This window comes from Xiphophorus maculatus, chromosome 18 (genome assembly GCF_002775205.1).
Source record: "Xiphophorus maculatus strain JP 163 A chromosome 18, X_maculatus-5.0-male, whole genome shotgun sequence".
Taxonomy (NCBI): Eukaryota; Metazoa; Chordata; class Actinopteri; order Cyprinodontiformes; family Poeciliidae; genus Xiphophorus; species Xiphophorus maculatus.
The window spans coordinates 10,567,817-10,595,173 of NC_036460.1; the positions used below are offsets into that span (position 1 = coordinate 10,567,817).

General features: G+C 41.1%; 2 protein-coding genes across 12 annotated transcripts in view; one reads left to right on the forward strand and one right to left on the reverse strand.

The window, feature by feature from the left end:
* Nucleotides 1-3,481: 3,481 nt before the first annotated feature.
* LOC111611960 (heat shock protein beta-7-like) lies at nucleotides 3,482-8,841 on the forward strand. Of its 3 annotated transcripts, none has more exons than XM_023351118.1 (2): nucleotides 3,482-3,648; nucleotides 7,525-8,841. In XM_023351118.1, the coding sequence occupies exons 1-2, from the start codon at nucleotides 3,547-3,549 to the stop codon at nucleotides 7,714-7,716; spliced, it is 294 nt and encodes a 97-aa protein (XP_023206886.1). In that variant the 5' UTR covers nucleotides 3,482-3,546; the 3' UTR covers nucleotides 7,717-8,841. The 3 variants fall into 3 exon arrangements, 2 of the variants coding, with proteins under 2 accessions (XP_023206886.1, XP_023206887.1); XR_002754319.1 differs by having other exon boundaries at nucleotides 3,486-3,724; XM_023351119.1 differs by lacking the exon at nucleotides 3,482-3,648 and adding an exon at nucleotides 3,773-4,586.
* A 671-nt stretch (nucleotides 8,842-9,512) lies between these two features.
* The window catches only part of LOC111611959 (chloride channel protein 2-like), a 118,608-nt gene continuing 100,763 nt past the window's right edge, over nucleotides 9,513-27,357 (reverse strand). For all 9 annotated transcript variants that reach the window (XM_023351110.1, XM_023351109.1, XM_023351113.1 and 6 more), the window contains 3 exons: nucleotides 27,085-27,189; nucleotides 14,195-14,281; nucleotides 9,513-12,697 (listed from right to left, as the gene is read on the reverse strand). In XM_023351110.1, the coding sequence (XP_023206878.1) occupies nucleotides 12,503-12,697; nucleotides 14,195-14,281; nucleotides 27,085-27,189 (387 nt within the window). In that variant the 3' untranslated portion in view covers nucleotides 9,513-12,502. The remainder of the gene's footprint in view (nucleotides 12,698-14,194; nucleotides 14,282-27,084; nucleotides 27,190-27,357) is intronic.

Here is a 27,357-nt window from a genome sequence, read left to right on the forward strand (position 1 = left end):
CAGCAGGCATTTTTAGCGAAATAGAAATAAAAAATAGAAATTTAAAAATAAACTAACAAAATTCAAATGGATAAAGAAATAAAGAATAAATAGCTCCAACAGAGAACCATAGAGGCTTGAAAAGGAATTTCCAGCCGCAAAAAAATAAATGTAACTTATCAAAAAACAGCTTGAACATGGTGATTTTGACAATTTTTATGGTAACAAAAATGGATAGATGACCATTACACAAACAAATAAAACATTTTTATCTCTCACAACATCTCTCTCTGCCCCACAAACACTCATTTGCATTGGGTCAGCATAATGATTTATCAAAATCCATATCAGATTTGTTGGCAAGATGATGTCTAAATTTTAAAAAGAAGTGTGACATATTTATTCGGGGGGTTGGGAGACGGGTCAGGATATCTGAGAAAAGTGTTAAAAGAAGAACAGTTTGTTTTATTTGAGTTACTATTGGAGCCTCTCCATGTCTCTATGTTCAGCAAAGTGAATTAGGCTCCAGATATTGTCACTCAACACATGCATAGAGGAAACCATTTATCAGCTCATTGCAGAAAACTTGAACTTTTTGACACCTACATGCACAACATAGCTACATTTTAGAGAAGCAACTCAGAAAATGTACATATCATAAAAACATTGTTATCAAAGCTTACCATCTTGATTAACTCTTTTGCATCATATGAGATGTTTGTGAATTGTTCCATTAAAAAAAAGATCACATAAAATAAACTATTCGCCTTTCCACTGTATGTGTAAAACAGCAGCTCTATCCAGCTGCCAAGCAAACTTTATGCCTGCTTGTCTACATAGAAATATTTTCCATCAGTTGAGTTTTGCTGAAGATGTTGTTCACATACAATGACACATTCATATGAAGGATTTCCTGCTTTAGATTCAATGTGTACAATTGTGCATTGCTAACAGTGTGTACCACATGTAAAGGTTTTGCAAATGTGTGAACATGGATTGAGAACAGATTTTATTTGCTCAAACTCTTGTGGGTCACAGTATGGTTTCTGTTGTATTGCTGTTTCATCTGGACTTGCCTGGTTTATAACACAGGACCAACCAGCCCAGTCATTAAAAACAATGTATTTGCAAATGTAACTAATTTAGAAGCTATTTCATTGTTATTTTACATTTTATTTATACATGTAATCTCATTCAAACACAGGCTGTCATTTCCAAGATAAAATGTTATATAGTCAAAGAGAGACATTATGTATTATAGATAAAAATATTCCTTGTGTTGGTAAGTCAGTATGTAATCAAAAGAGAATGCTGCAATAATTTCAACCTAAAATAAAACAATTTGTAACACACTTTAACAAAACTGATGATATTGACCCCCAAATAATGCATTTATAAATTATACTTATGATCAAAAAGGATCAAACTTGTAGCACAGGATAAAAATGCTAATTTATTTCTTGCTTTGAAAAATTCAAATATCAATGGCTTAATCCTTCAAAATGTGGTGCAATGAGAACCCTCACGCTATCTGCATGCTGCAGTTGGAGACTTATTGAAGTTTTTTTGCATATGAATACTTCCACTAAATTTGCAGTGATTGTTCATGTCAGCACCACCAGCAGTACGGGGAATTGGTTTGCAATTCCCAGTACTGCAAAGTTGCATCACAACAAGAAGGACTTTCTGAGGCGTTTGTTTTTTACGAGCATGGGTGGCATTTTTTGAAGAATTCTGGTTTTCTGAAAAACATGCATCCCAAGTTAAACAAAGATTCTAAGCCAACCTCAGGCACTCACAGAAACAGCCTGATTCACGGAAAAAGAGTTCTGTGGTAGAAACACGCCCACAGTGACACTTTAAAATCACCTTAGATTACTTTTAAAGCTTTAGCTTCACACCACTGACACGTTATATCTGTGTCCAGTTTAGGTGTCGCTATCCATATTTCTTCTGTTTTGACTTTGCCTGCAGGAGCCTCTGCAAGAAAGAGGAGCTGAATGAAATTTTGCACATTTTAGAGAGTGTGTGCTTCATTTCTTGTGATGGCCAAACCCAGGGCCACACTACTATGTCGGTAGCTTTTTTTTATGCACAATTTACTTTTTTTCTACAAACGCAACACTTTAGATTCAATAAAGCATTTATTAGTTGATTTGGATACATTTGTTCTATTTGTTAGCACGCACATTTAGTTAACATATGTATTTATATCAACTTAAAGTTTATTTTGTTTGCTTAAGATTAACTCTTAGTTTATTTTTTGCCAGGACTTACCTGCTTTGGAGTTGGCAGACAAAAGATGGGGCCAGGGCTCAGCAGGCTTAAATGCTGATTGGTCTGCACCACTAGTTCCTGCTGGCAGGGGGAATTTGTAGTTTCTTTGTCTAGATAAGTTTTGTATATACTTTTGTATTTAAGTAAATATGAGCTCAGTTCATCTTTTTGTCACTTATAATCTTTGGGTTAAAATAAAAACAAAAACTATTTTTCTAAAATATCCTGTGACTCCTCCTGTTTTTAGCTCTGTCCATCATATGTGGTGTCAGAAGTGAGGATTTTGAGTTGAGGAGGAAGGACTTTTCTTTTTCTTTTTTCTGCTTTTTGTGAGTAATTGTTCATTCAACAAATTTTTGAGCCATGCAGAATGGTGTGTGCCCAAGAAAAGGAAACCAGGTTGAGACCAAAGAGGCTTCTCAGCAGTCAGAGAGGGAGGAAATGGAACGAGGAGCTTCAGCAGCAGCTGGAGACACTGAGCATGAGGAGACCAGAGAGCCAACTCTGGTCCCCTCTTGCTCCTATTGCTGGAATTCTTCAGGCGTTCATGGAACAACAGGAAGGTCAGGAGAAAAAGCAGAGAGAGGTTTCTGCACAACAAGAACAGCGCTTCGAGTGTTTGCAACAACAGTTTCGACTTTTGCAGATGGAAATGCATGCCAGGACAACCCCGACCCCTGAGCCCACATCGACTGATCCACAGCCTGTTGAAACTCAAACTGATCATCAGATTAAATCAAGATGAGAATTTTGCAACACTCAGTGCTTTACGTTTTAACGAGGCTGAGTTGCAGACAGAAAGGAAAAGACAAAACAAAATATCTACTTTTCTTGAAAAAAAACCGCATATTTAGAGGAAATGAAAAAGAAAATGTATCATTTCTTGACGGAAACTCATGTGTAAGGACAAGGAAAAACTAAATATATATTTATGCTTTTATTTCTTATTATGTCAGTTTTGGTCCTCCATTAGAGATTGACAAGAAAAGTCAATCTCTTATAGTCTGTTGATCTCAATGTAGAAATGATCAGTGTCTGGATTTGATGACATCTGCTTTCCTCTTATCTACATCAGAGTTGCTGAAACACAGCTCTCCTTTGTTATGATGTCAGCTGGTGTAAACAAGGACAGGAAATGCAATCCTAAAAGAACCAGCTCCTCCTCTGCGTGCACCCACAACTCCACCCTCATGTGACTCCAGCCAATCCCGTCTCGGCTTTTAGAAGAGTCGCAGAAAACTTTGTGTGTATGGATTTAGAAGAAACTAGCTGCCGCGCTGAGCAGAAGTGATGGCCAGACCCCCCCTCCAGTCTGACAGGCTTCAGTCCGGGGGTGTGAGCACAGCGGCGGTACCCAGCGGAGGACAGGGACGGAGGCTTTCCATCTGCGAGGTACGCTCTGCGTCTCTTTACACGTGGATGGTTGCGGGAGCGAGAATGGGCTGCATCAGCTCCAAAGCGCCTGTTGGTAAGAAGTGCTTTAACTTGCTCTCCTAGAATTAAAAAAAGCACGATGGAGGAAGCCTGTTTTATCTTTTCGTTTTCTTTTTTTGTATTTCTTTTGCTGCTTTTGATTTATACAAATGATTAATATGAGTTGGGGTCTCAAAGCGATTGTCAAGTTGTTTTTTTCTTCAGAAGTGTCGTAACACAAAGAATGCAACAGTCATGGTCCTGAATATGTCATGGTTATCTCTTGAAGCTCTTACTCTAGTTGCATTCCGCACCAGAGGATTGTGCTCGCTCTTGTTGGCACTACACTTTTTCTTCCACTCAACTTTCCATTAATGTATTTGAAATATACCTCTCTGTTTAAATATTTATTATTTAATTTACCTTTTATTTATACTGGTTGTCCGATTGCGGTTTTCGGCTTCAGTGACACCAAAACAACTCTTGTACCGTAAAACACCGTGTATGGATTAGACTTTATTCTGTAGTTTAAACGCGTATTTCCATATGTGTGCTAACTACACTTTCTCTCCCACTCAACTTTCCATTAATGTATTTGGATACAGCACAATACGAAGAACCAGTGCGTGTGTGTGTGTGTTTGTGTGTGCGCGTGGGCGTGTAGGTATGCGTGTGCGTGAAGAGGGTTTGCGCTTTTACGGTTGCGGTGCATGGGTGAGCATCGAGGGGCTGGGATTCTGCAGCCTAAGCATCGCGATGCTGCGAGACGCTGTTAGGGGAGCACGCTAGTGAGAAGCATACACACTGAGGAGCTGCTGACACCATGGATGGATGCACTGTTTAAACGGCTGTTAGGCTCGTGAAAGGCGCATCCAGACACCATGGTTCTGACCGCGCTGACCCAGTTTAGCTTCAAGGTTAGGGTGACCATATTTTACTTTGGGAAAACCAGGACAATCGGGGGGGGGGGGGGGGGGGGGGGGACCAGAACACCTTGGAGCGGGGGTGGGAGAGGGGGCTCTAAAAGCGGGGAAACTCCATACATTTGCGCTTTGGCATGTTGTTGGCGTACTGACAGCCACGCTATCTGTCTTCTGATTAAGAACAGGGCTGCCCGCACTGACGCGGCTCAGGGATTACGTGACACGCAGCGCCGTGCGCAGTGCCCTAGTGCCTGTAAATTTAATGGTCCAATGAAGGAAATTTAAAAAAGCAGGACATTTCCTCACTTTCTAAAAAAAAACCCGGGACAGGACGTGAAATACGGACATGTCCCGGGAAATACGGACGTTTGGTCACCCTATTCAAGGTAGGACCACGCTTCTTCTTCTTTCTTTGCTCCTGCGTTGTCGCAAAATCCTCGGAGACTCTTATATGACTAGGAACGGAGTTTAAGTTAAGTACCTTTAAAATATCATAATTGTGTCATAATTTATGCAGCTACTGGTTTGAAGGTTGCCAGGAGACAAGCCCCCAGTTTGCTCTCAGTTTCTCCGTGGACCTTTGTCTGTGTCACCCAGACCCAGACTGAAACGCCTGTCTTCCACGCGTGAAAAGAAACATCAGACTCGACCCACATCATCGATCCATTGCTCCTATCTCATAATAAACACAGACGTTGTTTTCGCTCTAATTTTCCTGCGACCTTTAATTGCCTACAACCTTTTAATCCAAACTGATCACACCCATGATGGAGATTGTGACACCCTTTCTTCGCGTCTCCTTGTCACGGAGTGCGTAAGGACGTGTCCATCAGTCTCAGACACCCAGACCGAGCAGCAGCTCCGGCACTCTCACGTCTCAATGCAGCCTGGGAGCGGACAGCAGCCACCTGTTTGCTGCTCTGCATGTGTGATAGGATCACTCTACCGCCTTATAGCTACACCCAGTGGGGTTGATAGCCAAAAAGTGCAAAAGACAGGAGGGAAAAACATAGAAAAAGAGGAGGAGATGGCGTCACGGCCGAGTCGAGGTCTCCCTTCCTGCGGTTTCCACGACAACAGAAACTACACGTAAAGAAGAGGCGCCTCTCAGCGCCAGGAGCTCAACTGACATCAAAATCAAGATGACTAATTTTACTTCACAGCTGCAGACGTCAGTCAGAAGAACGAGGTTATTTACAAATGTGTCCATTTTAGTTGGAGGCCCGTTTGATCAAAATACCGCACGGTCCCTTCGATTTATTCAGATCAATGATCCACAGCCCCGGGAGCTGCTTAAAGCACATCCTTGTTCTGGCGGAATATCGGAGTAATAGAAACCGACCTCCGTCCTCTCTACTGGAGGAGATTCGTGATAAATTTGTGCATCTTTCATACAGCCTGCCTGCTGCCAGAAGGCACAGATTCAAAGAAGTGTTTGTCTCTTTAAAGATGTGGGGAAATCCTTAAAATACATTCATTGTTTATTGCAGAGGCAAATCCTCGAAAAAAAAAAAAATAGAAAATCATAAATTTGATTTGATTACATTAAATTAAGTTTCAGGAACAAATCAACTATTAAAATTTTTTTTTAACCAAGTCACAGTTGATACATAATTAGCAGTTCGTTGTCAATACCTTTCTGTTATCTGGATAGAATATGGATATTTAGCCATTCAGCTTTGCACATCTTTCTTCCAGAGCCCTGAGTTCTCTATTACAGTTCCTGCTCACTAGCTCCCCCCACAGGTTTTCTGTAGGATTCGAGTCTTCAGACTGCTTTGGCCAAGGAAGAAGGTTGACTTTGTGTCTGGTGAACCATTTCTGTGTCTATTTGGCTCTATGTTTGGATCAGTTTACTAGTAAGGAGTGGAGTTTAACAAACATAAACATGTTTATGATGAAAATGTCTTCTTGTGCAACTGGTTTTCATGTAGAAGCTGTATGATGGTTGTTATGGAGACCCTGGGATGACTTTTTTTGCTGCAGCTATTGAGGTTTGTTTACTTTGCTTAGCATTGTGCTGACAGTCCATGGTGACAAGATGAATATAAGCAGACCCCTTTGTAGTCAGCCTTCCCCACCACTCTGAATTAGGGGTCTAACACTCTCTGCAACTTACAGTGACAGAGATGTATCCAGCTGGGTCCCTCAGCAATCTTTACTGTGGTTGGTGTAGTTATCAGCACTTGGAATGGTTCCTCCCACCCTGGGCTGGCCCAGTTCTTTCTTTTGATGACTTTAATGTAGACCCAGTCTCCTGGCTTGATGGGAGTGGTTTCCTGTGGGAGAGCAGAGACAGGGGGCAGTAAATTTGCATCCGACACCTCTTTCTGTTTCAGAGTCCTGATCATATAATCTTCCAATGTCTGCTCCTCATCTGCTTTCTGTAAATCTGGAGAGAACACAGGTAATGTGTATGGTCATTTGTGAATCCTTTCAAAAGGTGTTAGCCCTTCCAGTGTGGGTGTAATTCTCATGTACAGCTTTACCAACTCTAAACATTCTGGCCATGGCCTGCCAGTTGTTTCCATACATTTTCTCAATCTGCTTTTCACAGTTCCATTTGTTCTTTCCACTTTCCTTATTGGTTTTGCAGGTAATTATCAGAAGTCAGAAAAGTTCCTCATGTAGAACAAACTAAACAGTGACAGACAGTAGATGTAAAAAGTTCCTCAATCTGACTTAGTTTGTTACCACTGATGACCATGAATACTCAAGTTGACCTTCTTAATCAGGCAGTGATGGAAATGTAATTTGCTGCTGTGCATACAAAAGTGCTGAACATTTAAAAACTACATGCTTTACCTCTCACCTTGTTTTTTGTCTGTTTTCCGCTCTTGCTCCTCTCTTGACCAACTAGAGTTCATGTTTCTGGATCATGTTTTGTTTTCCTTTGCTTCTCTTTTTCTGATGTTCTGTCTTCCTTCTTCAGGTTCTGGATGATGTGAGCATCAGTAACACCTTCACCCATAAATCCCTGTTCCCAGAGGACATGGATCCCCTGTCAGTCAGAGGGACCCTGAGCCCTGAAGGGACCCTGTGGGTGACCGTACGACGGACCACAGAGGCGAGTGGACCAGAGCCACTGGGAGGCCCTACCTACAGCAGCGAGGCTCACCTTTGACCTTTGTGTCCTCTCGATGACAAACGTAGCTTTCATTTAGATGAGTACTGATTCCAGTGAGTGGAGGTGATTTTAGTAGCACTGGCCTTTTTGTTCATTCTTGTCCTTAAACATTATTACATACTTGATGTTACTGTCCACAATTGATTCTTGGGTTTCTTTTCAATTGAAATAAAACCTGAAAACACACACTTTATTATATTGTAAACTTGTAACAGCTTAGTTACATATCAATTCCTCACAGCAGCAAGAACTTTTATTTAACACTTACCTGAAGCAGACTTTGCCAGCATGGACAGATGGTGTTACGACTGCTTCAAACATCCTAAATCACATAAAGTGTCATTTACAGGATTCCTTCCTCTATGTCTTCAGATCTCTCACTTTCAGCTCAGTTACACAGTGGTCAGACCTGCTATAAACATCCCAACACTCAGAGGGTTTTAGATTAAAGGTACAACAGAGACTTTAAAAACTGTAAAAAATATTCTCCACACTCACATCGATGACAAACAGGCAGAACCTTGTACTTGATTTTAACAGTTAACAGGAATTTAGCTCAACAAAACCTTGTCTGTGGGAAGGAACCATGGGAAACAAATCAATACAGCAAAACAAACAGAATCTGAATATTCCTTTCAAACTAGCAGGTTTTCTTTTGTTCATACCAGCTACTTACTGATGTTATCTGTGATCTCTGCAGGTCAGTTAGACAGTCATGATTTTCATAACAGATTTTCAGGAGGATTATTGAAGTATTCCTGTGGTGGAACTCCCAAACTTGGGCACCATAGCGAAAAGAAAAGTTTAATCCTTTCTAGGATTATTTGACATCTTCATACTCTGGGGTCTAGCAACACTATTATTTTAGTTCTGATTTGTTCTTTTTGTAGACTTTTTTTCATGGGCAATGATATTTCTGAATCCATCTCTGCCTGACTTTCTAAATATACAGCCACACAGATTTTTTCAAGAGGAGCAACAAGAGCAAATGAGGCAGATTAGCAGTGCTTACCAACAACTGAAGGTCTCACCAGGACTTGTTACTGTGAAACATTGTTGCTACTGCCCTGAGATGGAGCATTTCATGACAGTCATAAACTTGTCTTACTGCAACAATCTCCAGACAGAGGTTTCTTCAGAATTATTGCAAGACTGAAGGCTACTGAAAATCAATCTATAAGAAAATGTTTCACCTCCATCATCCTTTAAAAATGGAAAAGTCTAGGTAATTTCCCAATCTGACTCTTGGAGGTCAGTACACAAAAATCCTTCCTATAGAAACAAAGTGATGCACTAACACCTTTGTTGAGAAAGGCCACCCAGACCTAACTGTGATTTGACAGGGTAATTCCTGTCACTGATCACTGTGACAGGAATTACACTGAAAGAAAATAGAAAATCATCTATAGCCTTCAAATAAAAAAAGGTGTGTTTTAAACAGAAACTCTCTTGGTGTGTGAGCAGAATATGCAAAAATGTGTATAAATCAAGATGAAGATTGACTTCTTGATTATCTGATGCAGAACATCTTTCATTTTAGGGTTCAACTGCCGATAGTCGGGTGTAGAAAAAGAAAACCTTTGACATTTGGAAGAGTAAAATATTTATGACAAACTAAACAATCTAAAGGTTTGAGTAGTGCTGCGTTTGCACCACGGGGAATGAGAGAAAAAACAGGAGTCCAGGTGCGTTCCAGCTGTCGCTGGAGGGGGAATTAAAGATGACAGAGGACAGGAGCGCAGCTGCAGGATGACTGAGACTCTCAGACGGGAAACACACTCCAACACAAAGACTCGTTTGTTAAAATCATATTTATTCATCATGATGTACAAAAAAACAATGTTTTAATTTTCGATGTGAAAAATAACTGGGATTTTGCTCCCCTCTCTCTCGCTCTGGTTTGGACCTCATGGCTTGCTGTAATGCACAGTCCCGTAAGGAGTGGAAAAAAGATCTGGGCTCATCAAAGCCACTGACTGAAGGAGAGGATGGAAGGAAGCATGATAAAACTGCCTGTGTGCCTGGGGAGGCTCGGATGAGAGGAGCAGCTACGCCACACAGTCTTCCAGATAAGGTTTCCAAAAAGCCCAACTGAGACACCAAGAGTGCAGATTACAGTTGCAATGTGAATTTTAATTTCCAGAGGCTTCTGGGAAACCTTCCTCTACATAGAGTCAAAGACCTTACCATGCTACTTCTTCTTGTATACATAAATCTTTTTACTCTTTTCAGATTTCTTTACAAAAATAAGGTTATCTTGCATTCATGTCATCAATTAAAACAGGTCTAGAAAATGAGATGAACTACTGTTATTGCACAAATCAATTACCCACAAGCAGATGCATTAATAAAAAGAAAATGTGCAACTTGTGATTAATGCAGGCTGATAAAGAGCAAGCGACCTCTCTCTGCAGCAGATGAGATGAGATGTCTGCGGCGAGGTGAAAAGACCCGGCAGAACAATGAGAATCGATGAAAAGGCGCAAACAAATGAACAGAACCAAATGAGAGGAGAGCTTTCAGCTCCCCCTGGGGTGAGCAGACACCACAGTTGCCATGGCAGCGACTCCACACTACCATGAAACACCATCAAGCCACTTACATATTTTGGGATAAGTGCGAGAAGTGCCTGGTCTACATGTCTATGAGGAGCGAAGCACTGTTTTATTCCCACTGATAAAAGAGAAGGAGGCACTTGTGGAATGAGCAAGTTCATTCCTTTAACTTCATTATTCTGGTTCTTCAGTTTGCCGTCAGACACACATCGCAAGCCATCACCCTGTTAGTGTATTTGCACTTCACGAATAAATCTCGACTGTAGAAATGTTTCAGACAGCATGTTAAATATACAAAAATAGCTCTTAAATCATTAAAAAAGCGACAAAAATGTAACAAATACAAAACATGAAAATTCTCCCCAGAAACAAAAAGAGAGACGTGTCAACAAGGGAGATTGGTTAAGACACAAAATCATGATTTCAGATTACAAGAATGATATTAAATATATTAATCTGTAAGTTTCTGAGCCCACAAAGACCCCAATACCTGGTTATAAATCAGGTAATGAATAAAGATTACTGGATAAGAGGGAGACGCAGCAGAATGGCAGAAAATACAGGCACAGGATGGCAAATCCAAGATATCATTCATCCGGTCAATAGACTGCGTTGCTTTTGGTGCGTTTTGATCATATAAAATAAATGCCACATGCTTTCTCTCATGCAAAGCCATGCTTTGTCGCTGCAGACACTTCCTATTATGCAGAACCAAACAAGAAAAGATGCTAAAAATCTATTTAAAACCACTGAAGACATTGGGAGGGTGGGAGTGTTTTTATAAGGCAACAGAATGGTGGCAAAAATCTTAGCCTGGTCCTAAAGCATGCGTTTAGGATGTTTAGGACAGGAGGGAGAAACTGGAAGAAATGTTTTTCCTCTTAACACAAGGAACTATGGAAGACATGAATTATTAATTGTAAGGTATTTAGTGTTATCTTTCATGTCAGGAATCAGAAAACACAGTGCTGTTACACATTCATGCTAACAATAGTCTAACAATAATGCAGCAGCTAAACTCTAGTTATTTTGTCCAACTGAACAAGTTAAATCACTCCCTGTTGGTTCGTTATAGATTTCGGTCAGTGGTTTTAAGCAGACAATTAATATTTTATAAGCATCTTGTACCATTATATAAGTGCGGTTTGTGTAGTGTCTCAGATGATATAATAACAGCTCACACAGCGATTAAATTCAGATTGATGAGCATCCAGAGCTGCTTTTTTTCTTCTAGAAACCATTTGATTCCTGTCCTTCCTCCTTCTGGTCCTCCTCATCTTCCCTAACCCTCTCAGAAACTCTGAGAGTCAGATTTAAATAAGCAGAGAACATCCACCATCAGAGTGCACTGCTGCAAAGTGTTTGTGTGCATTTCAGCCTCACGTCACTTGAGGCCAGAGCTATAGAATAAAGGGAGTGTACATTATGGTGCCAACAGGCCTGGCTGCACTCGGCCTAATCGCTAGGACTCGCAGTAGAGGGGTGAGCATGCACAGGAAAAGACATAAACAACAAACTACTTCAGCATCTGTCCCTTTATCAGTTCAGTGCTTGGTAGTGGGACAAACTGATTCTTCCAGACCTCCTGATTTATCAAGACTGAACCTCGTCACAGAGGACAATAAAGACTGAAATTTGTTCTAAAGGCAGTAAAATAAAAATCCTATATGACATAGTCTATGCTGCCCTTCTTTTCATGCACATATTTTTCTCCTTTCATACATTCACACTCCCAGTACACACAAACATTACAGTATTCTTCCTGGTTGAATTTCAGGACTCATATGGAAGACTTGCTTGACATATTTTGCATCTTCAAACCTTGATTCCAACTCTAAACACAAGCAAAAAAACAAAAATAAAGTCTACAAAAAAAAATCCCCTTTTAAAAACTCAGTCCCAGCTTTGGAGGTGACAAACACGATACACTGTGGGACCCCAAGGGTAAATGGAGAGCCCGACACTTCCTGTGGAGTGTCTGGCTGGGCCACTGCAAGGCTCCTGGAAGAAGCACTGGGTGAGTAAAGAAGCCGAGGAGGTGGTGTTGGAGGAGGTAGAGTGGCAGATGTGGAGAGAAGGGAGAATGGCATAGGAGAACTTTCTATATTTAAATAATGATCTGTAGCCCTGAGGAGTTTGTAGCTTTGGAGATTAAAAGATCTCAATGCATCACCCACCTCCTCTTCCCCCACCTGCACCTCTTCTTCCTTTTTGTCCTCAGCTTTCCCTCACTGGGACTTCTCGTCGGACTCCGACGTGGGTTGTTCTCCTGGCAGCGAAACGTTCCTGTGACGGTCCCACAGCTTATGGAGCTCTGTCGCTTCCGTCTCGCTGCTGCTGGTCCCACTGTCCCTGAAGCTGGCCAGAGGCGGACGCACCTTCACGCCTTTTACTGTCACAGAGCCCTCGATGGCTTTGCGTAGCTAAAAGAATAAAGACAAGTTTAGAAAAGAAAGGAACGAAAAAAGACAGTTCAGAATAATGTTTTGGCTGATGTTCATCCTAAGTTGGAAAAGCAAACCAGAAATATACCCAGTCCAATCCATCAGTTGGTTAAGTTCTACTGTTGGTTTCTTTGGGACACTTTTTTGTGTCAAGTTAAACTCTGATGTATTTTGATTTCACAATAGGAATACTTTTCTTTCTTTTAAGTATGAAATATGTGAGACTATCTGTTTTGCACAAAGAATGAGTTTTAAATATCTTGCAAAAATATTAAATATAACAGGACTTTATTATATTTATGGAAGGTGAATAACAGTTTTAACATCTGGAATTCTTTGGCTATTTGGTTGAAATATTTTTCATTCACTCAATACAGACATTTTGGGTTAAGAACTATGCTTAGAGTAGAAAATTGGAATCCAGAAAAATTAAAATTAAAATAATAATAATAGGCTATATTTACCTCCTTGCCTGAGAACAAGAATGAGCTGCATATTGCTGCTAGGGAAAACATTGTGTGTGGGTTTCCCTCTAAAATCTTGTACCACTTATAATCAGATCTTGGGATTTGAGGAGGACAATGGAAATATGGATGGATTGATGCACTACTGAGCTACAATTCATTCAGAAATGCAGGACAAAGTACAAGTCTTTCAATTGGGCAGAAAAATTTAGGTTTAGCTTTTTTAGCTTCCCATTTATTAGACACAGTAAAGTATTGGATCCACTTTATTTATGCTAATCATCATTTAAAGTAAGAAATCCTTATTCCATCTAAAATTTGTTTCTGATTGATTTTTACTCAAACCAGGTAGGTAGTTATATAACAAAAAAAAAACACTTTCACACTTGAAACAGTTTTCAATGTGCTTCAGATTCACACAACTTTTTCAGTTAAAAAAACAACAGTCTTCCTGTTCTAGGTTGGAAACAACACAAGGAAGAAAAAAAGCATAAAAATTAGTTATATTTCTTCATCATATGTGCTAAACATATTGTGATATAATAGGAATGTCTGTAAAAGAGAACAACTTTTGTCTGCTGTGAACTTTTTGTCTGATGGCGGAACAAAGCACAAAAAAGCTTTAAATGTCAGCTTTAAAAGCAGTGCCTGCACTTAGCAACAACCCTCTCTCTACTTCCTGGCCAATTGAAAAAGAGTGATTTTTGAGCTGTTAGGGAGGCAGGAGATATGTAAGGAGAGGGACGTGGGCAGAGGACAGACAGAGACAATAGATAAGAGACAGCAATTTGCAAGAGCCTTATGTCTGCCACAGTAAATCACAGGCAGAAAAGAGGAATCATTAAAGATGACTGAAACGCCTTTGTGAAACTGTATTCTAGTTTAGCACAGCGACAGCTCTGCTGATGAGACACTTTTAAAAACAACAAACGCGCTGACAGTGCTAATGGATGTCACAGATATGAGCAGAATTCAATTCTGCAATGATTATATATGAAGAAACCAGACTTACCTCCTTGAGGGAAACCACCCCGATGAGACGGCCGATGCTGGTGACGTAGGCGTGGTCGAGGCCCAGCAGGGAGAAAATGGTGTGAGTCTACGGGAGATGAAAGATGGAATTAATCTTTAGAGCCAACCAGAACCTTCACAGAGACAGCTCTGTGAATGTTTCAGGCTTGAAATGGAGCTCATTTAAGGAAATGCACCACTGACTTTAATTATCCAACACTTCATTCACCAGACACTCACTGAACATGTTCAGCTAAATTGATACAGACACTTTGGACATCCCTGGGCCACACTTCCAAGAACATTCACACTTTAAAAGGGGAAAAAATACTATCCCTGCAGTTGCTAATTAGCCAAAGCTAATTACCATCACAGTTGGAAAATTGGATCTGTTTAAACTGCACATAAAAAAAGCTTTTTTTATCTTAGCTATGGAACAATAATGAACCAAATTTTGTAGCAAAGCATCTTTATTAACGCAGTAGGCAACAAAAGAGGCTTAACATAAGAACTACAACTGTATGCGGAGATGCCAAATAGCTAGAAGCTAAAAATGGAAAGTTGAACAGAGGAACCAACACACGTGTGGAAGTGAGATAAAAGTGAAATGTTGTGGTTCATTACCAGCCTGTTTAAAAACTTATGGAATAATCAGACACTTGACAATTCAGCTGCTGAGAGGCTTATTATATAATTTTTGTTATTTAATAATTAAAACTGAAGAAAAGCTGCCATGATGTAGATTTTCATGCTAACCAGGCATGAACATCTTACCCCTTTCTATACATAATATACATGAGAGATGCTCTGAAATAAAAATTTGGCTCGATATTAACATCCAATATTAATATTGCCATTAAGGTAGATAACTGATTGTACTACGGTGGCCAAGATGTATAAACACAATGCAAACAGGTGTAAATGCACAGCAAATGCCTTATTGCTGAAATGTGCTATAAATAAACTTGATTGATTGATTTGAAAACGAGCTGCAAACAAGTTAATTATGCAAACGCCAAAACATACAAAAAAGAAGCAAATGAAACAGACAAACACTGCAAACAGAAATTCCTGCATTCACAGAAAACAGAAGCAAAAATATATAATTAACAGAACAAATGAATGAAGAATGCTGCAATCATAAACAACACGCTAGATGCAGATAAAGATGCCTAATGGAGTCAACCTTACATAAAAAGTTACTAAGCCTTTCTGCTTCAGCTGGCTGCTCTGTGATTTTTTTCCAATGAACTGCTGTTATTTTATAGTGCCACTGGTGAGGCTGAGATGAGTAGACAGTTACTTTCAAACGGTTATAACAGCAATAAATACCTTTAAATGGCAGTTATGTAAGGCTGGCAACAAACTGATGGACTTGTTTGATAAAAATCAAAATCAAAAACACAACAAAAAGGAGTGAGATTTATCACCAACACTGCAAGATGTTTCCATCTTGCTAAAGAATTAACGGAGCTATTGCTTGAACCTAGGCCTGTCACGATAGCAAATTTTGCTGAACGATTAATTGTCTCAAAAATTACTGCAATAAATGATAATATTGTTTGAAGACCTTTTTACACTGAAAATGATGTAGTAATCCATGCGATTTCTTGCCAAAGTTAGATACACTTTATTTTCAAAAGAACACTAAACACTGGAACTGGTAAACAAAATAAACAAAACAACCAAAAACAAAAATAAAATGGATTCTCAGTCTCATTAATAAAAAATGTACTGGAAAAAAAACTAAACATAAAGCCAAAGTGTAAATAAATACTGCATTCAACCAAAAGACTGCAGATTATGAAGTGTGTATATTATGTTGCCCTTCAGTAATAATTAGATTTAAATAGAGAAGATGGGCACATCGACTACCTGATGCAATAATTCACACTACATGATTTTTTGCTCCTATTTTTCCCCTTACAACAATCTTAGATGTTGGTCTTTCTAAGATTGTGTGGTGTGTTACGGTAGATCATCATTGCCGCTCTGATCTAAATCAGGGATTTTTCTCCACTGGGATCTTAACGCAGCCTGTTGAATGTGACAGGTAGCCAATCAGAAAGCGCGGATTCTCCTCCGTGTTTTCTGAGGGGAAATTACGGAGGGGAATCCCAAACAGCTGACACTGAGCAACCCGAAATCCAGCAGGACATTGGAGATGATATGTGGAAACAACATTAATGTTTATTCAACATGCAAAGAATATAGAAATGACAAGGGGAGGAGTTGGAGCGAAACCGGTAACTTTTCAGCTGTTCTTCGTTAACGTGAAGTAAATAGGTTCTGATGATTTTCATTCAGTCAGGACTTTACGCTGACACTAGCCACATGCATTGCAGGTAGATTGTAGTAAAGCATTGATTAATACCTGGTTTTAAAATTAGTTCACTGGACTTGTAGCCATTATTTTGTGCCCATTGTTGGACACCACACGGCAGGACCGAACCCGATCGAACCGTTATACCTAGGATTTCTGTCGGCTAATGTGTGATCTGTCAGGTTTTGAAAATGGGCCGACAATCGGCCGACAGCTCTAAGATCGTGTCGTGTGCGCTGGGCTTTACACTAAGGAAATGAGGAAGGGAGGAGTCAAGAGATATAGCCGGCATTAGGAGAGCAAGCTGAGTAGTATAAAAGTTGAATGGTGAAAATAGCACAAAGTATGCAGGAGAAGAAGCGAGGCGAAATTTACGGAGCAACCAGGAAAGTGGAACTCAATAGTGTGAATGAATGCCTACAGCATTCACACTAATAAAAATGTGTAGGGGGGTAAAGTGGAGGGACCAATGGTTCCCTGGCCCAACCTGTTCTGGCGAAGCTGCGCAGGTCACTTCCAGTTCAGACTTGTGGGAATAATGTATTTAGTGCCCACAGATTATTTATTTTCATAGCGCATGCTCACTGTGAGCTATTAGTACCCCAGCAACAGTTGCCATGCTGCTGACAATGATGTCATCAGCCTGATTTCAAATGATGTCAGTGCCAGGAGGCCCTTCTAAGGATGCCTCTGTGATGTCATAGTCCATGACATCACCAACTGATCAGTTGAGTCTCCGGTCAGTCAACACAAAATTCATTTGGAGACTTTAGCTGACGGAATAAAGATGAGCAACGAAAGTGACGTTTATGTGAGACCCAAGGTCTCCTTTTGGAGCAAACTCAGAAAGACGTGTTCTAACAAAGTTCATCCTGGACAAACCACCCCAGACTATAGGAAGAAGAAATTTCTCAGCGAGCTTCTTTGGAAAATAATAGAGAAAGTGGCAGACGGCCCCACCATCCATCTCGTCAGAGAAATCTTTGTAGAACAGCACAAAAAACTTTTGGCCTTACTGCTAAGGAAAACAGGTGAAATAAACGTGGACGTACTTTCAGATGTAGCAGAAGAACTGAGCGAACGAATTTTTCAAAGCATTGCAAGGGACGCGTTCCACTATGCTTCAGGTCTTAATTTAATTGCACTACTAGACTACCCAGAAGGACATGCATTTATTGTAAGAAAATTCAAACGCCACTTGGAGGATCCGGTTCCTAAAAAGAAAATGTTTACGACTACAAAAAAGAAGATCAGGAGGACATTTTTTCCCAATGAAGATTTGTACAGTGATGAAAATTGCCTGAGTGAGTCTTACACTCAGGCAGATATGGATCCAGAGCAGTTTTTAAAGGACGCAAATGAAATGGGATTTAAACGGGGAACCGAAGCTCAAAGAAAAAATATGGTGGAAAGAATATTTTGGAGACTAATTTATATATCAAGTTACAGATCAAGTTATGGCGCTTATAAAATGAAGGACACCGACCCCGTCCACAAGAAGCTTGGTCCAAAACTGTGGGAAGCGGTAAAAGATATAGATTTTATATTTTTTGAGGACATGGAGACAAAACTCGGCCAGGATATCTTTCAACTTCTGAGCGGAAATGATGATGTAGTACAAGAGTTATTATTTAAAATGATAAAAAGCGAAAACCCACTGGTCATTTATAAACTAACCGAATGTTTCCGAAGAACCCTGGCACGTCCAAGAAAAATTCATTTTAAGAAAAGTTATATTAGAAAGGCGTGGAAGTGGTTTGAACAGGCAATCTGCTGTGGAGAAGATTTAGAAGAAAGTCAAGATGATTTTAACAATGGACCACATGTTGAGCCTCGCCCTGCCGCTGACTCGGTACCGGCCTCTGACTCGGGACCAGCCTCTGACTCGGTACCAGCCTCTGACTCGGAACCGGCCTCTGAGTCCGGTCCGGCCCCTGACTCGGGTCCGGCCTCTGACGCGGGACCGGCCTCTGACTCGGGACCGGCCTCTGAGTCCGGTCCGGCCTCTGACTCGGGACCGGCCTCTGAGTCGGGGCCGGCCTCTGACTCGGGACCGGCCTCTGAGTCCGGTCCGGCCCCTGGCTCGGGACCGGCCTCTGAGTCGGGGCTGGCCTCTGACTCGGGACCGGCCTCTGAGTCGGGACCGGCCCCTGAGTCCTGTCCGGCCTCTGAGTCGGGACCGGCCCCTGAGTCCTGTCCGGCCTCTGAGTCGGGACCGGCCCCTGAGTCCTGTCCGGCCTCTGAGTCGGGACCGGCCCCTGAGTCCTGTCCGGCCTCTGAGTCGGGACCGGCCCCTGAGTCCTGTCCGGCCTCTGAGTCGGGACCGGCCCCTGAGTCCTGTCCGGCCTCTGAGTCGGGACCGGCCCCTGAGTCCTGTCCGGCCTCTGAGTCGGAACCGGCCCCTGAGTCCTGTCCGGCCTCTGAGTCGGGACCGGCCTCTGAGTCGGGACCGGCCTCTGACTCAGGACCGGCCTCTGACTCGGGTCCGGCCTCTGACTCGGGTCCGGCCTCTGAGTCCGGTCCGGCCCCAGACTCGGGTCCGGCCTCAGACTCGGGACCGGCCTCAGACTCGGGACCGGCCTCTGACTCGGGACCGGCCTCTGACTCGGGACCGGCCTCTGGCTCGGGACCGGCCCCTGACTCGGGACCGGCCTCTGACTCCGGTCCGGCCTCTGACTCAGGTCCGGCCTCTGACTCGGGACCGGCCCCTGAGTCCTGTCCGGCCTCTGAGTCGGGACCGGCCCCTGAGTCCTGTCCGGCCTCTGAGTCGGGACCGGCCCCTGAGTCCTGTCCGGCCTCTGAGTCGGGACCGGCCCCTGAGTCCTGTCCGGCCTCTGAGTCGGGACCGGCCCCTGAGTCCTGTCCGGCCTCTGAGTCGGAACCGGCCCCTGAGTCCTGTCCGGCCTCTGAGTCGGGACCGGCCTCTGAGTCGGGACCGGCCTCTGACTCGGGACCGGCCTCTGACTCGGGACCGGCCTCTGACTCGGGGCCGGCCTCTGACTCGGGGCCGGCCTCTGAGTCCGGTCCGGCCCCTGATTCGGGTCCGGCCCCTGATTCGGGTCCGGCCTCTGACTCGGGTCCGGCCTCTGAGTCCGGTCCGGCCCCAGACTCGGGTCTGGCCTCTGACTCGGGACCGGCCTCTGACTCGGGACCGGCCTCTGACTCGGGACCGGCCTCTGACTCGAGACCGGCCCCTGACTCGGGACCGGCCTCTGACTCCGGTCCGGCCTCTGACTCGGGTCCGGCCTCTGACTCGGGACCGGCCCTTGAGTCTGGTCCGGCCCCTAACTCGGGTCCGGCCCCTGAGTCTGGTCCGGCCTCTGACTCGGGACCGGTCTCTGACTCGGGGCCGAGTTGGGACCGGCCTCCGAGTCAGGACTGACCTCTGAGTCGGGCAATAGGGCGAGTCGCCTTTTTGCATTTCAACTTAGGAAAGCCCAAATAAATAGACACGTCCCCAAAATAAAACACCCCTCAACAATGCAGACTAAAACACAACCCAAAGAAATAGCTGAAACATTCGCAGAATACTATAAAAAACTATATGATAATACGGACAAAAACACTCAGGAAGATGTAACATCCTCTTTTTTCAAAAAGATTAATCTCCCAACTTTGTCAGAAGAAGAGTCGCTGGAAATGACCCGACCTATAACTTCACAGGAAATTATGAATGTTATTAAAAACCTCAAAAACAACAAACCTCCGGGGACAGATGGACTACCAGGGCAATTCAACAAAACATTTAGCCAAGAACTAAAGCCAGCAATATGTAAGGTATTCAACTATGCACTAACAGAGGGGGACCCCCCTAAATCACGGTCTGAAGCCATTATATCGGTAATCTATAAAGAAGGTAAAGACCCAACTATGTGTGAAGGCTACAGACAGCTTATTATGCAACGATGTAAAAATACTAACAAGTATAATGGCAAAAAGAATGCAAAAATATATAGCTAAATTGATTAAACCAGACCAAATGCGATTTATTCTGGGGAGGCAGGGAGCAAACAATATTAGAAGAATATTAAATGTAATGTCATATACAAAATTTAAATCATTATCCTCCCTTTTAATTAGTTTAGATGCCCAAAAGGCTTTTGACAGGGTAAAATGGAGTTTTCTATACCAGACATTATTGAGATTTGGATTTTCACAGCAATTTGTTGAATGGGTGAAAGTAATCTATAAAAATCCAAAATCCCGAATTCGAATTAATGGGTACTGTTCAGAATTTTTTGATCTCAAGAGAGGAGTTAGACAGGGGGACTGTCTAAGCCCTCTACTATTCGCGGTTAATATTGAACCGATGGCAGAAGCAATAAGACAGAATAAACAAATCCAGGGAATAAGAGACGAGGGAGGGGTGGAACATAAAATATCACTGTTTGCCGACGATCTATTAGTACTCCTAACAGAACCACTCCGGTCAGTACCAGCTTTACTAGAAAGCCTTAAAGAATATGGGAATATCTCTGGGTATGCGAGTAACGAAAGTAAATCAGTAGCAATGATGGTATCAGGGGAATGCTCAGCACAGCTAAGAGATAAAGTAAAGTTCAAATGGACCAATAAAGGATTTAGATACTTGGGCATAATTATCAGACCTCGAACTTCACAATTATTCAAAGCAAATTATGAGAAACTGAAGAAGGAAATTATAAAAGACCTAGAAAGATGGGAGATCCTACCACTGACCCTCAGGGGGAGGGTAGAAACAGTCAGAATGAATGTATTACCAAGACTACTGTTTGTATTCCAATCACTCCCAGTTTCCATTCCTAACTCCTTTTTTAAAGAGATGGATAAAAGAATATCAAGGTTTGTATGGCAAATAAAAAGGCAAGAATCAAATTTAAAATACTTCAGTCCTCAAAGAGTAATGGAGGGTTAGGTTTACCGGAATTAAAGAATTATTATTTAGCTGCTCAACTGAGAGCCATAGCTCTATGGTTAGCAAAGGATCAAGAGACAATATGGGTAGATATGGAGCAAAGAGCCTGCCCAAATCTGTCCCTAGAGTCACTGCCCTTTACAACAAGGAGGGTTCAAAGAAATCTCAAAATTGAAAATTGCTGGATTAAGGAAACGATTAACATTTGGTCAAGAGTTAAAAAGAAATTTAATTTCCCTGACTCTATATCAAAAATTGTAAAAATAGCAAAGATTCCAGATTTTACCCCAGCTACTATGGATACAGGGTTTGAGAGATGGACAAAAGGGGGACTGGTATTTATAGCACAGCTTTTTAATGGATCAATAATGAAATCTTTTGAACAAATCCAAAGGGAATTTAATCCACAAAAAACTGATTTTTACAGATACTTGCAACTTAGACATTATCTCCAGAATCATAGTGAATGGCAAAAAATCTCAACAGATATGACCATAATAATGACCGTAATAATCCATGCGATTTCCTGCCAAAGTTAGATATACTTTATTTTCAAAAGAACACTAAACACTGGAACTGGTAAACAAAATCAACAAAACAACCAAAAACAAAAATAAAATGGATTCTCAGTCTTATTAATAAAAAATGTACTTGAATAAAAACTAAACAACATAAAGCCAAAGTGTAAATAAATACTGCATTCAACCAAAAGAGGGCAGATTATGAAGTCTGTATATTATGTTGCCCTTCAGTAATAACCCTCTATGGCATGGCGTTGCCCTCAGGCAACAAACCACATAGCTGTACCTCACATTGCTCCTTTATTTTATTTTTTGGGGGGCATGATTTTTGACATATTTTTGTCCAAAAAATAGTTCTTTTATGAATATAGTTTTTGTTTGATTTGTATTTCATTTCTCATAATCAGTGTAGACAATCTTGGTGTTCTAGACCAATGTTACCCTGAGGCAACAAACCCAAATCTGGTTCCAGGAGGTGTCAGAGTCCGATTTTATGATTGACATGTAATTAGGGACCACCAAGCTCCCAAAGAATGCAGGAAAATATTTCTTCCCCACAAAAATAAAAAGTCATGCCATAGAGGGATAATTAGATTTAAATAGAGAAGATGGGCACATCGACTACCTGATGCAATAATTCACACTACACAATTTTTTGCTCCTATTTTTCCCCTTACAACAATCTTAAAACGTTGGTCTTCCTAAGATTGTGTGGTGTGTTACGGTAGATCATCGTTGCCGCTCTGATCTAAATCAGGGATTTTCTCTGACTGGGATCTTAACACAGCCTGTTGAATGTGACAGGTAGCCAATCAGAAAGCGTGAATTCTTTCTGAGGGGAAATTACGGAGGGGAATCCCAAACAGCTGACACGGAGCAAGTCCAGCGGACATTGGAGATGATATGAGGAAACAACATTAATGTTTATTCAACATGCAAAGAATATAGAAATGACAAGGGGAGGAGTTGGAGCGAAACCGGTAACTTTTCAGCTGTTCTTCGTTAACGTGACGTAAACAGGTTCTAATGATTTTCATTCAGTCAGGACTTTACGCTGACACTAGCCACATGCATTGCAGGTAGATTGTAGTAAAGCATTGATTAATGCCTGGTTTTAAAATTAGTTCACTGGACTTGTAGCCATTATTTTGTGCCCATTGTTGGACACCACACGGCAGGACCGAACACGATCGAACCGTCATATCTAGGATTTCTGTTGGCTAATGTGTGATCTGTCAGGTTTTGAAAATGGGCCGACAATCAGCCGACAGCTCTAAGATCGTGTCGTGTGCGCTGGGCATTAAACTAAGGAAATGAGGAAGGGGGGGTCAGTGGAGAGCTTCGGAGTTGAGCTTTTTTTCATTCAGTGTCATTAACAGAAAGAGAAAAAGGCCAGAAGAGACGATAATGCCGATAATTAAAATGACGTCGGTAGTTTTAATTTATCGTACGATTAATTGATTTATCGTTTATCGCGACAGGCCTACTTGAACCTAATTATAGAAAAAAAGAAGAAAAAAAGAATATTCAGCTTAAACCTTTTAAAGCACTAAGGTCTATTCACCCTGATTTTACTAAAAAATATAAGCTTCAGATAAGCAGGTAGTAGGACTGCATCAAGTGCCTTTATCCAGTAGATCTACTGACTTGGGTTGACTGCTGAATGACAAAGAGCTTTTTTTTATAAGCAAAAAAGAACCTCATTCTGTATTAACAGGTAGTAATCTCCATTAATATGTTGAACTGAACAAAAACTACTAAAGCAACCCCTGATAGGTTTATTTTGTCATAACCTGCAAAGAATCAGCCAGAGACAGAGATTAGGTTTCTTTTAATTTCTTTTCTGCAGAATAGGAGAATTGAGAACAGACGCGACGAATCGCTGTCAAACACTGTCTGGACTCAATTCTGCCAGTTCTTTCTTTGCATTTCTCTTTATTGTATAGAAAAAGGAGGTTGGGCTTCTTCACACAGTCACACAGAGAATTGACCAACCGTCTTTACATTCTGGAGCCTCCTATGGACATGCCCTTACAAGGGCATGTGACTGACCACAACTAATCAGTTACATATGGAACTAATAACACATGAATGTTTAACGTTTTTAGCTTCCAAGCAAACATCCTAAACAAAGTTAATAATATACTACTCTACAAAAGAAAGAGAAGTTAAGTAAATATAAAAAGAAGAATAATAGAGTAATAATATGAAAAGAATAATATGAAAGAATAATATGAAAGAATAATATGAAAACATAACTTGTAAACTAAACTCATGAGTAAATGAACAGGAGGATAATTTTCCTAACAACCCCATTCCATAACATAACTCCTGCAAGGAACTACATCAAATAAAACATCTCCTTTATTCTTGTATTTCTGCTTTAATAAAAAGCAGTTACACGGTGGTATGTTTACTCAAGGTTATCATATTTATGCCTATTTGTTGAATTCTGCCCATTGACAAGTGAACAAATGTTCTTGGTGCGTGAGGATCTGTAGAGTTTCTTGCTCAGTTATCAACAATGTACATTTTATAATCTTTTAACATGTCTATAGTCAGTTTTGCATTGAGACATGGAGCTCCATCATGCTCAACCTTCTGACCCCACTCTTCATCGTGGCCAGCGTTCTTGGGCTGATCTGAGATCTGTGAGTGAGCTACCACATGTTTGACTTCATCTATCCTCAAGAAAGAATAGACACTGCATCAGATTTAGCCAGTGACTAATTATCATCTGTAGAGTGTAAGGCAGACACATGTCTTAATGACAGGATGTCACATAAACTGTATCAGGTTCTTCACTGTTGCTGTTCACCTTTTACTTGTTGGGTTTTTATGATGCGTCAGACACTGGGAAGGGAGAGTCATCAGAGAAACCTCTGTTGTCTATCCTTGTCCTTTCTGCAGAATTGAGTCTGTTCTTGATGTTTTGCTTTTTTTTTAAACAAAATGGTTTCTTTCTTGACATTTTCTGTCATAAGTTTGCTTTATTATGCAGATGTACTTAAGTCCTCCTGCTATAATGTTGAGGAAGCTCTTTACTGGTTACAGGACTCCCTAGCAAGAGATGCTGGACAACCTTGGACTTCCTGAAGCCTCCTTTACTGACATTTAACTTCCATGAGATTATTTCAAGTGCAATATTCTTGGAAGCAATTTCTTTTTCCACGTGTGGCTATTATAACACTAGGTGATAATGCAGGATGCAGTGGCAGGAGGGAAGCGAGATGGATTGGCGCAGGACCCCTCGCTCTAAAAGGTTTAAAGAGTATTCATAAAGAGCCCCAAAGACTTTGGAAAGCCACGATAGCATTATAGATGGGAAACATTAGGTGCTGCCATGGCCGCTGGCAAGTCAAAGCAGCTCTATGCAGGTGTACTCTGTATGAAGTATTTCAACCCACAGCTGTGTTTGCGTGGCTGTAGACTGAGCCTCCTCAGGGCTGCAGAAATGTGAAGCAGGAAAGAAAGTAAAGTAGAGTGAAGCTCTTTTCTTTCACTCAGCTTGTAAAGGACTTTAACTTCAATTGTCCTTTCCTACTGTTTATAAGATGCTTACGTTGTAATACTCTATTCCCATGACAACTGGATGCCCTGCTGCAGTTCATCTTACTGTGCAGCAGATGAATGAAGAGGGAATAAACAAAGTCAAGTGCCGTATAAATAAGCGCAGTCAGAGAGAAAAACCAAAAGGAAAAAGTTTTCCCAATGAGTTTATGAGCAAGTATTTTTCGTTTCTTAGCTCCATTGGTTTCAAAATTGTTTTATAAAACAAAGCTAAGTTGTCTGATCAGTTTGGGAACAATGCACAGCTTTTCAAACTACAGACTATAATAAATTGAATCAGATTTTAGCTGTTATATTAAATACTTTGCCCTGGATTCTAGATGGGATGTCATTTTTAGTTAAACAAAAACTTGTTTTTGTCTCTAAAACTGCCTGACTGGTTCACCAAACCCTTCACAATTCATCACAGGGGCTTCTTGAATGTGACTCGCTTCTCCTTGCGCGTAAAAAATGAAAACTAAAAATCTCTCTCAATGGTGCATCAACTCTAAGAACTGGTTTTAAAAACCAACACACCAATCGTATAAACAGTTTTACTGAGGGTCTGAGTTTTACTTTAAAATGTGATCTGTAGAGCAAGAATAACTGGCTATCATTTTAAAAAATGATTTAAAAAAACATCTTTAGCCATTTTAGTCAGTGATGTTTTTCTCTGAAATGTTGAAAGTCATGACTTTGCATTTTGTGATAAAGAACATTTCTTTTTAAAACATGGGAATGGTTTTGCTCATGCTAGCTTTAGTTACTTAAAGTTTATACAATACAAACTTAAATGTATTTTAAGAGGATTTCATGTATCAGTCTAAAACAAATCAGCACATAGCTACAAAGTTGAAGAAAACTTCCTTCCTTGAAAATTGTGGCAAGCACTTTAAATCCAGCTTTTGCTGCAAGTCAGCTTTAGTTTCGCACATCTAAAAATTTAAATAGCTGCCATTCTTTGCAAAATAGCTCAAACATAGTAAATGTAAATGATTAAGTCTCACCACAAATAAGTTTTTGATTTAGGTCTGGACTTTGACTGGGCCATTCTAACATGTGACTATACCGTCATGTAAACCACTTAATTGAAGCATCTGCTGTATGCGTAGGTTTTTTTGGTTCTGGAAGGTAAACTATTATTCATGTCATCAGCCCTTTAGTGTACAAGATGAAGAAAGGAATTCCCACAGCATGATGCTGCCACCACCAAAATGCTTGACAGTATGATGTGTCCAGGATGATGTGCAGTTCTAGTTTTCCACCACACAAAGTAATTTGACTCAAAGCAAAAGATTGGTCTCATCTGATCAGAACTCAGGAGTGTCAAAATACAAATGCACACCACACTTTTCAGATTTTGCCTCCACTTCACAACAATGTGCTACTTTATGTTGGTCTACCATAAAACCTCAGCATTGAGGTTTATAATATGACACAGTGAGAACACAGTCAAGTGTTGTGAATACTGTAAAGCTTGGAAGCTCTGAGCAGCTCAGAGTGGCGACCGGTTAATGACTCTAAACACTGAGAAACACACCCAATGAGAAGGATGCACTTTTATGCACAAAGAGGGTAAACAGTAGCTGTAGCTCCAATCAGACCTTATGCAGCGAAGTGCGCTCCACCAGTTGAAAAGGGGCGGGGTCAATCTTGCAGTTGTTGAAGTCGACTTGCTCATCAAGCTGCCTCTCCTCCCACTCTGCAATCTGCAAACCACACAGATTTGGAGGATCAGAGATGATCAGCAAAAACTTAAAACAGAAAGACGACAAAAACAGTGAAGTGCTTTGCCTTAGTGTCAGTGGTCAATACAACTCGATTAACAAGATTTTAAACATTATTCTCAGTATAAAAAAAAACAACTAACTCCCACA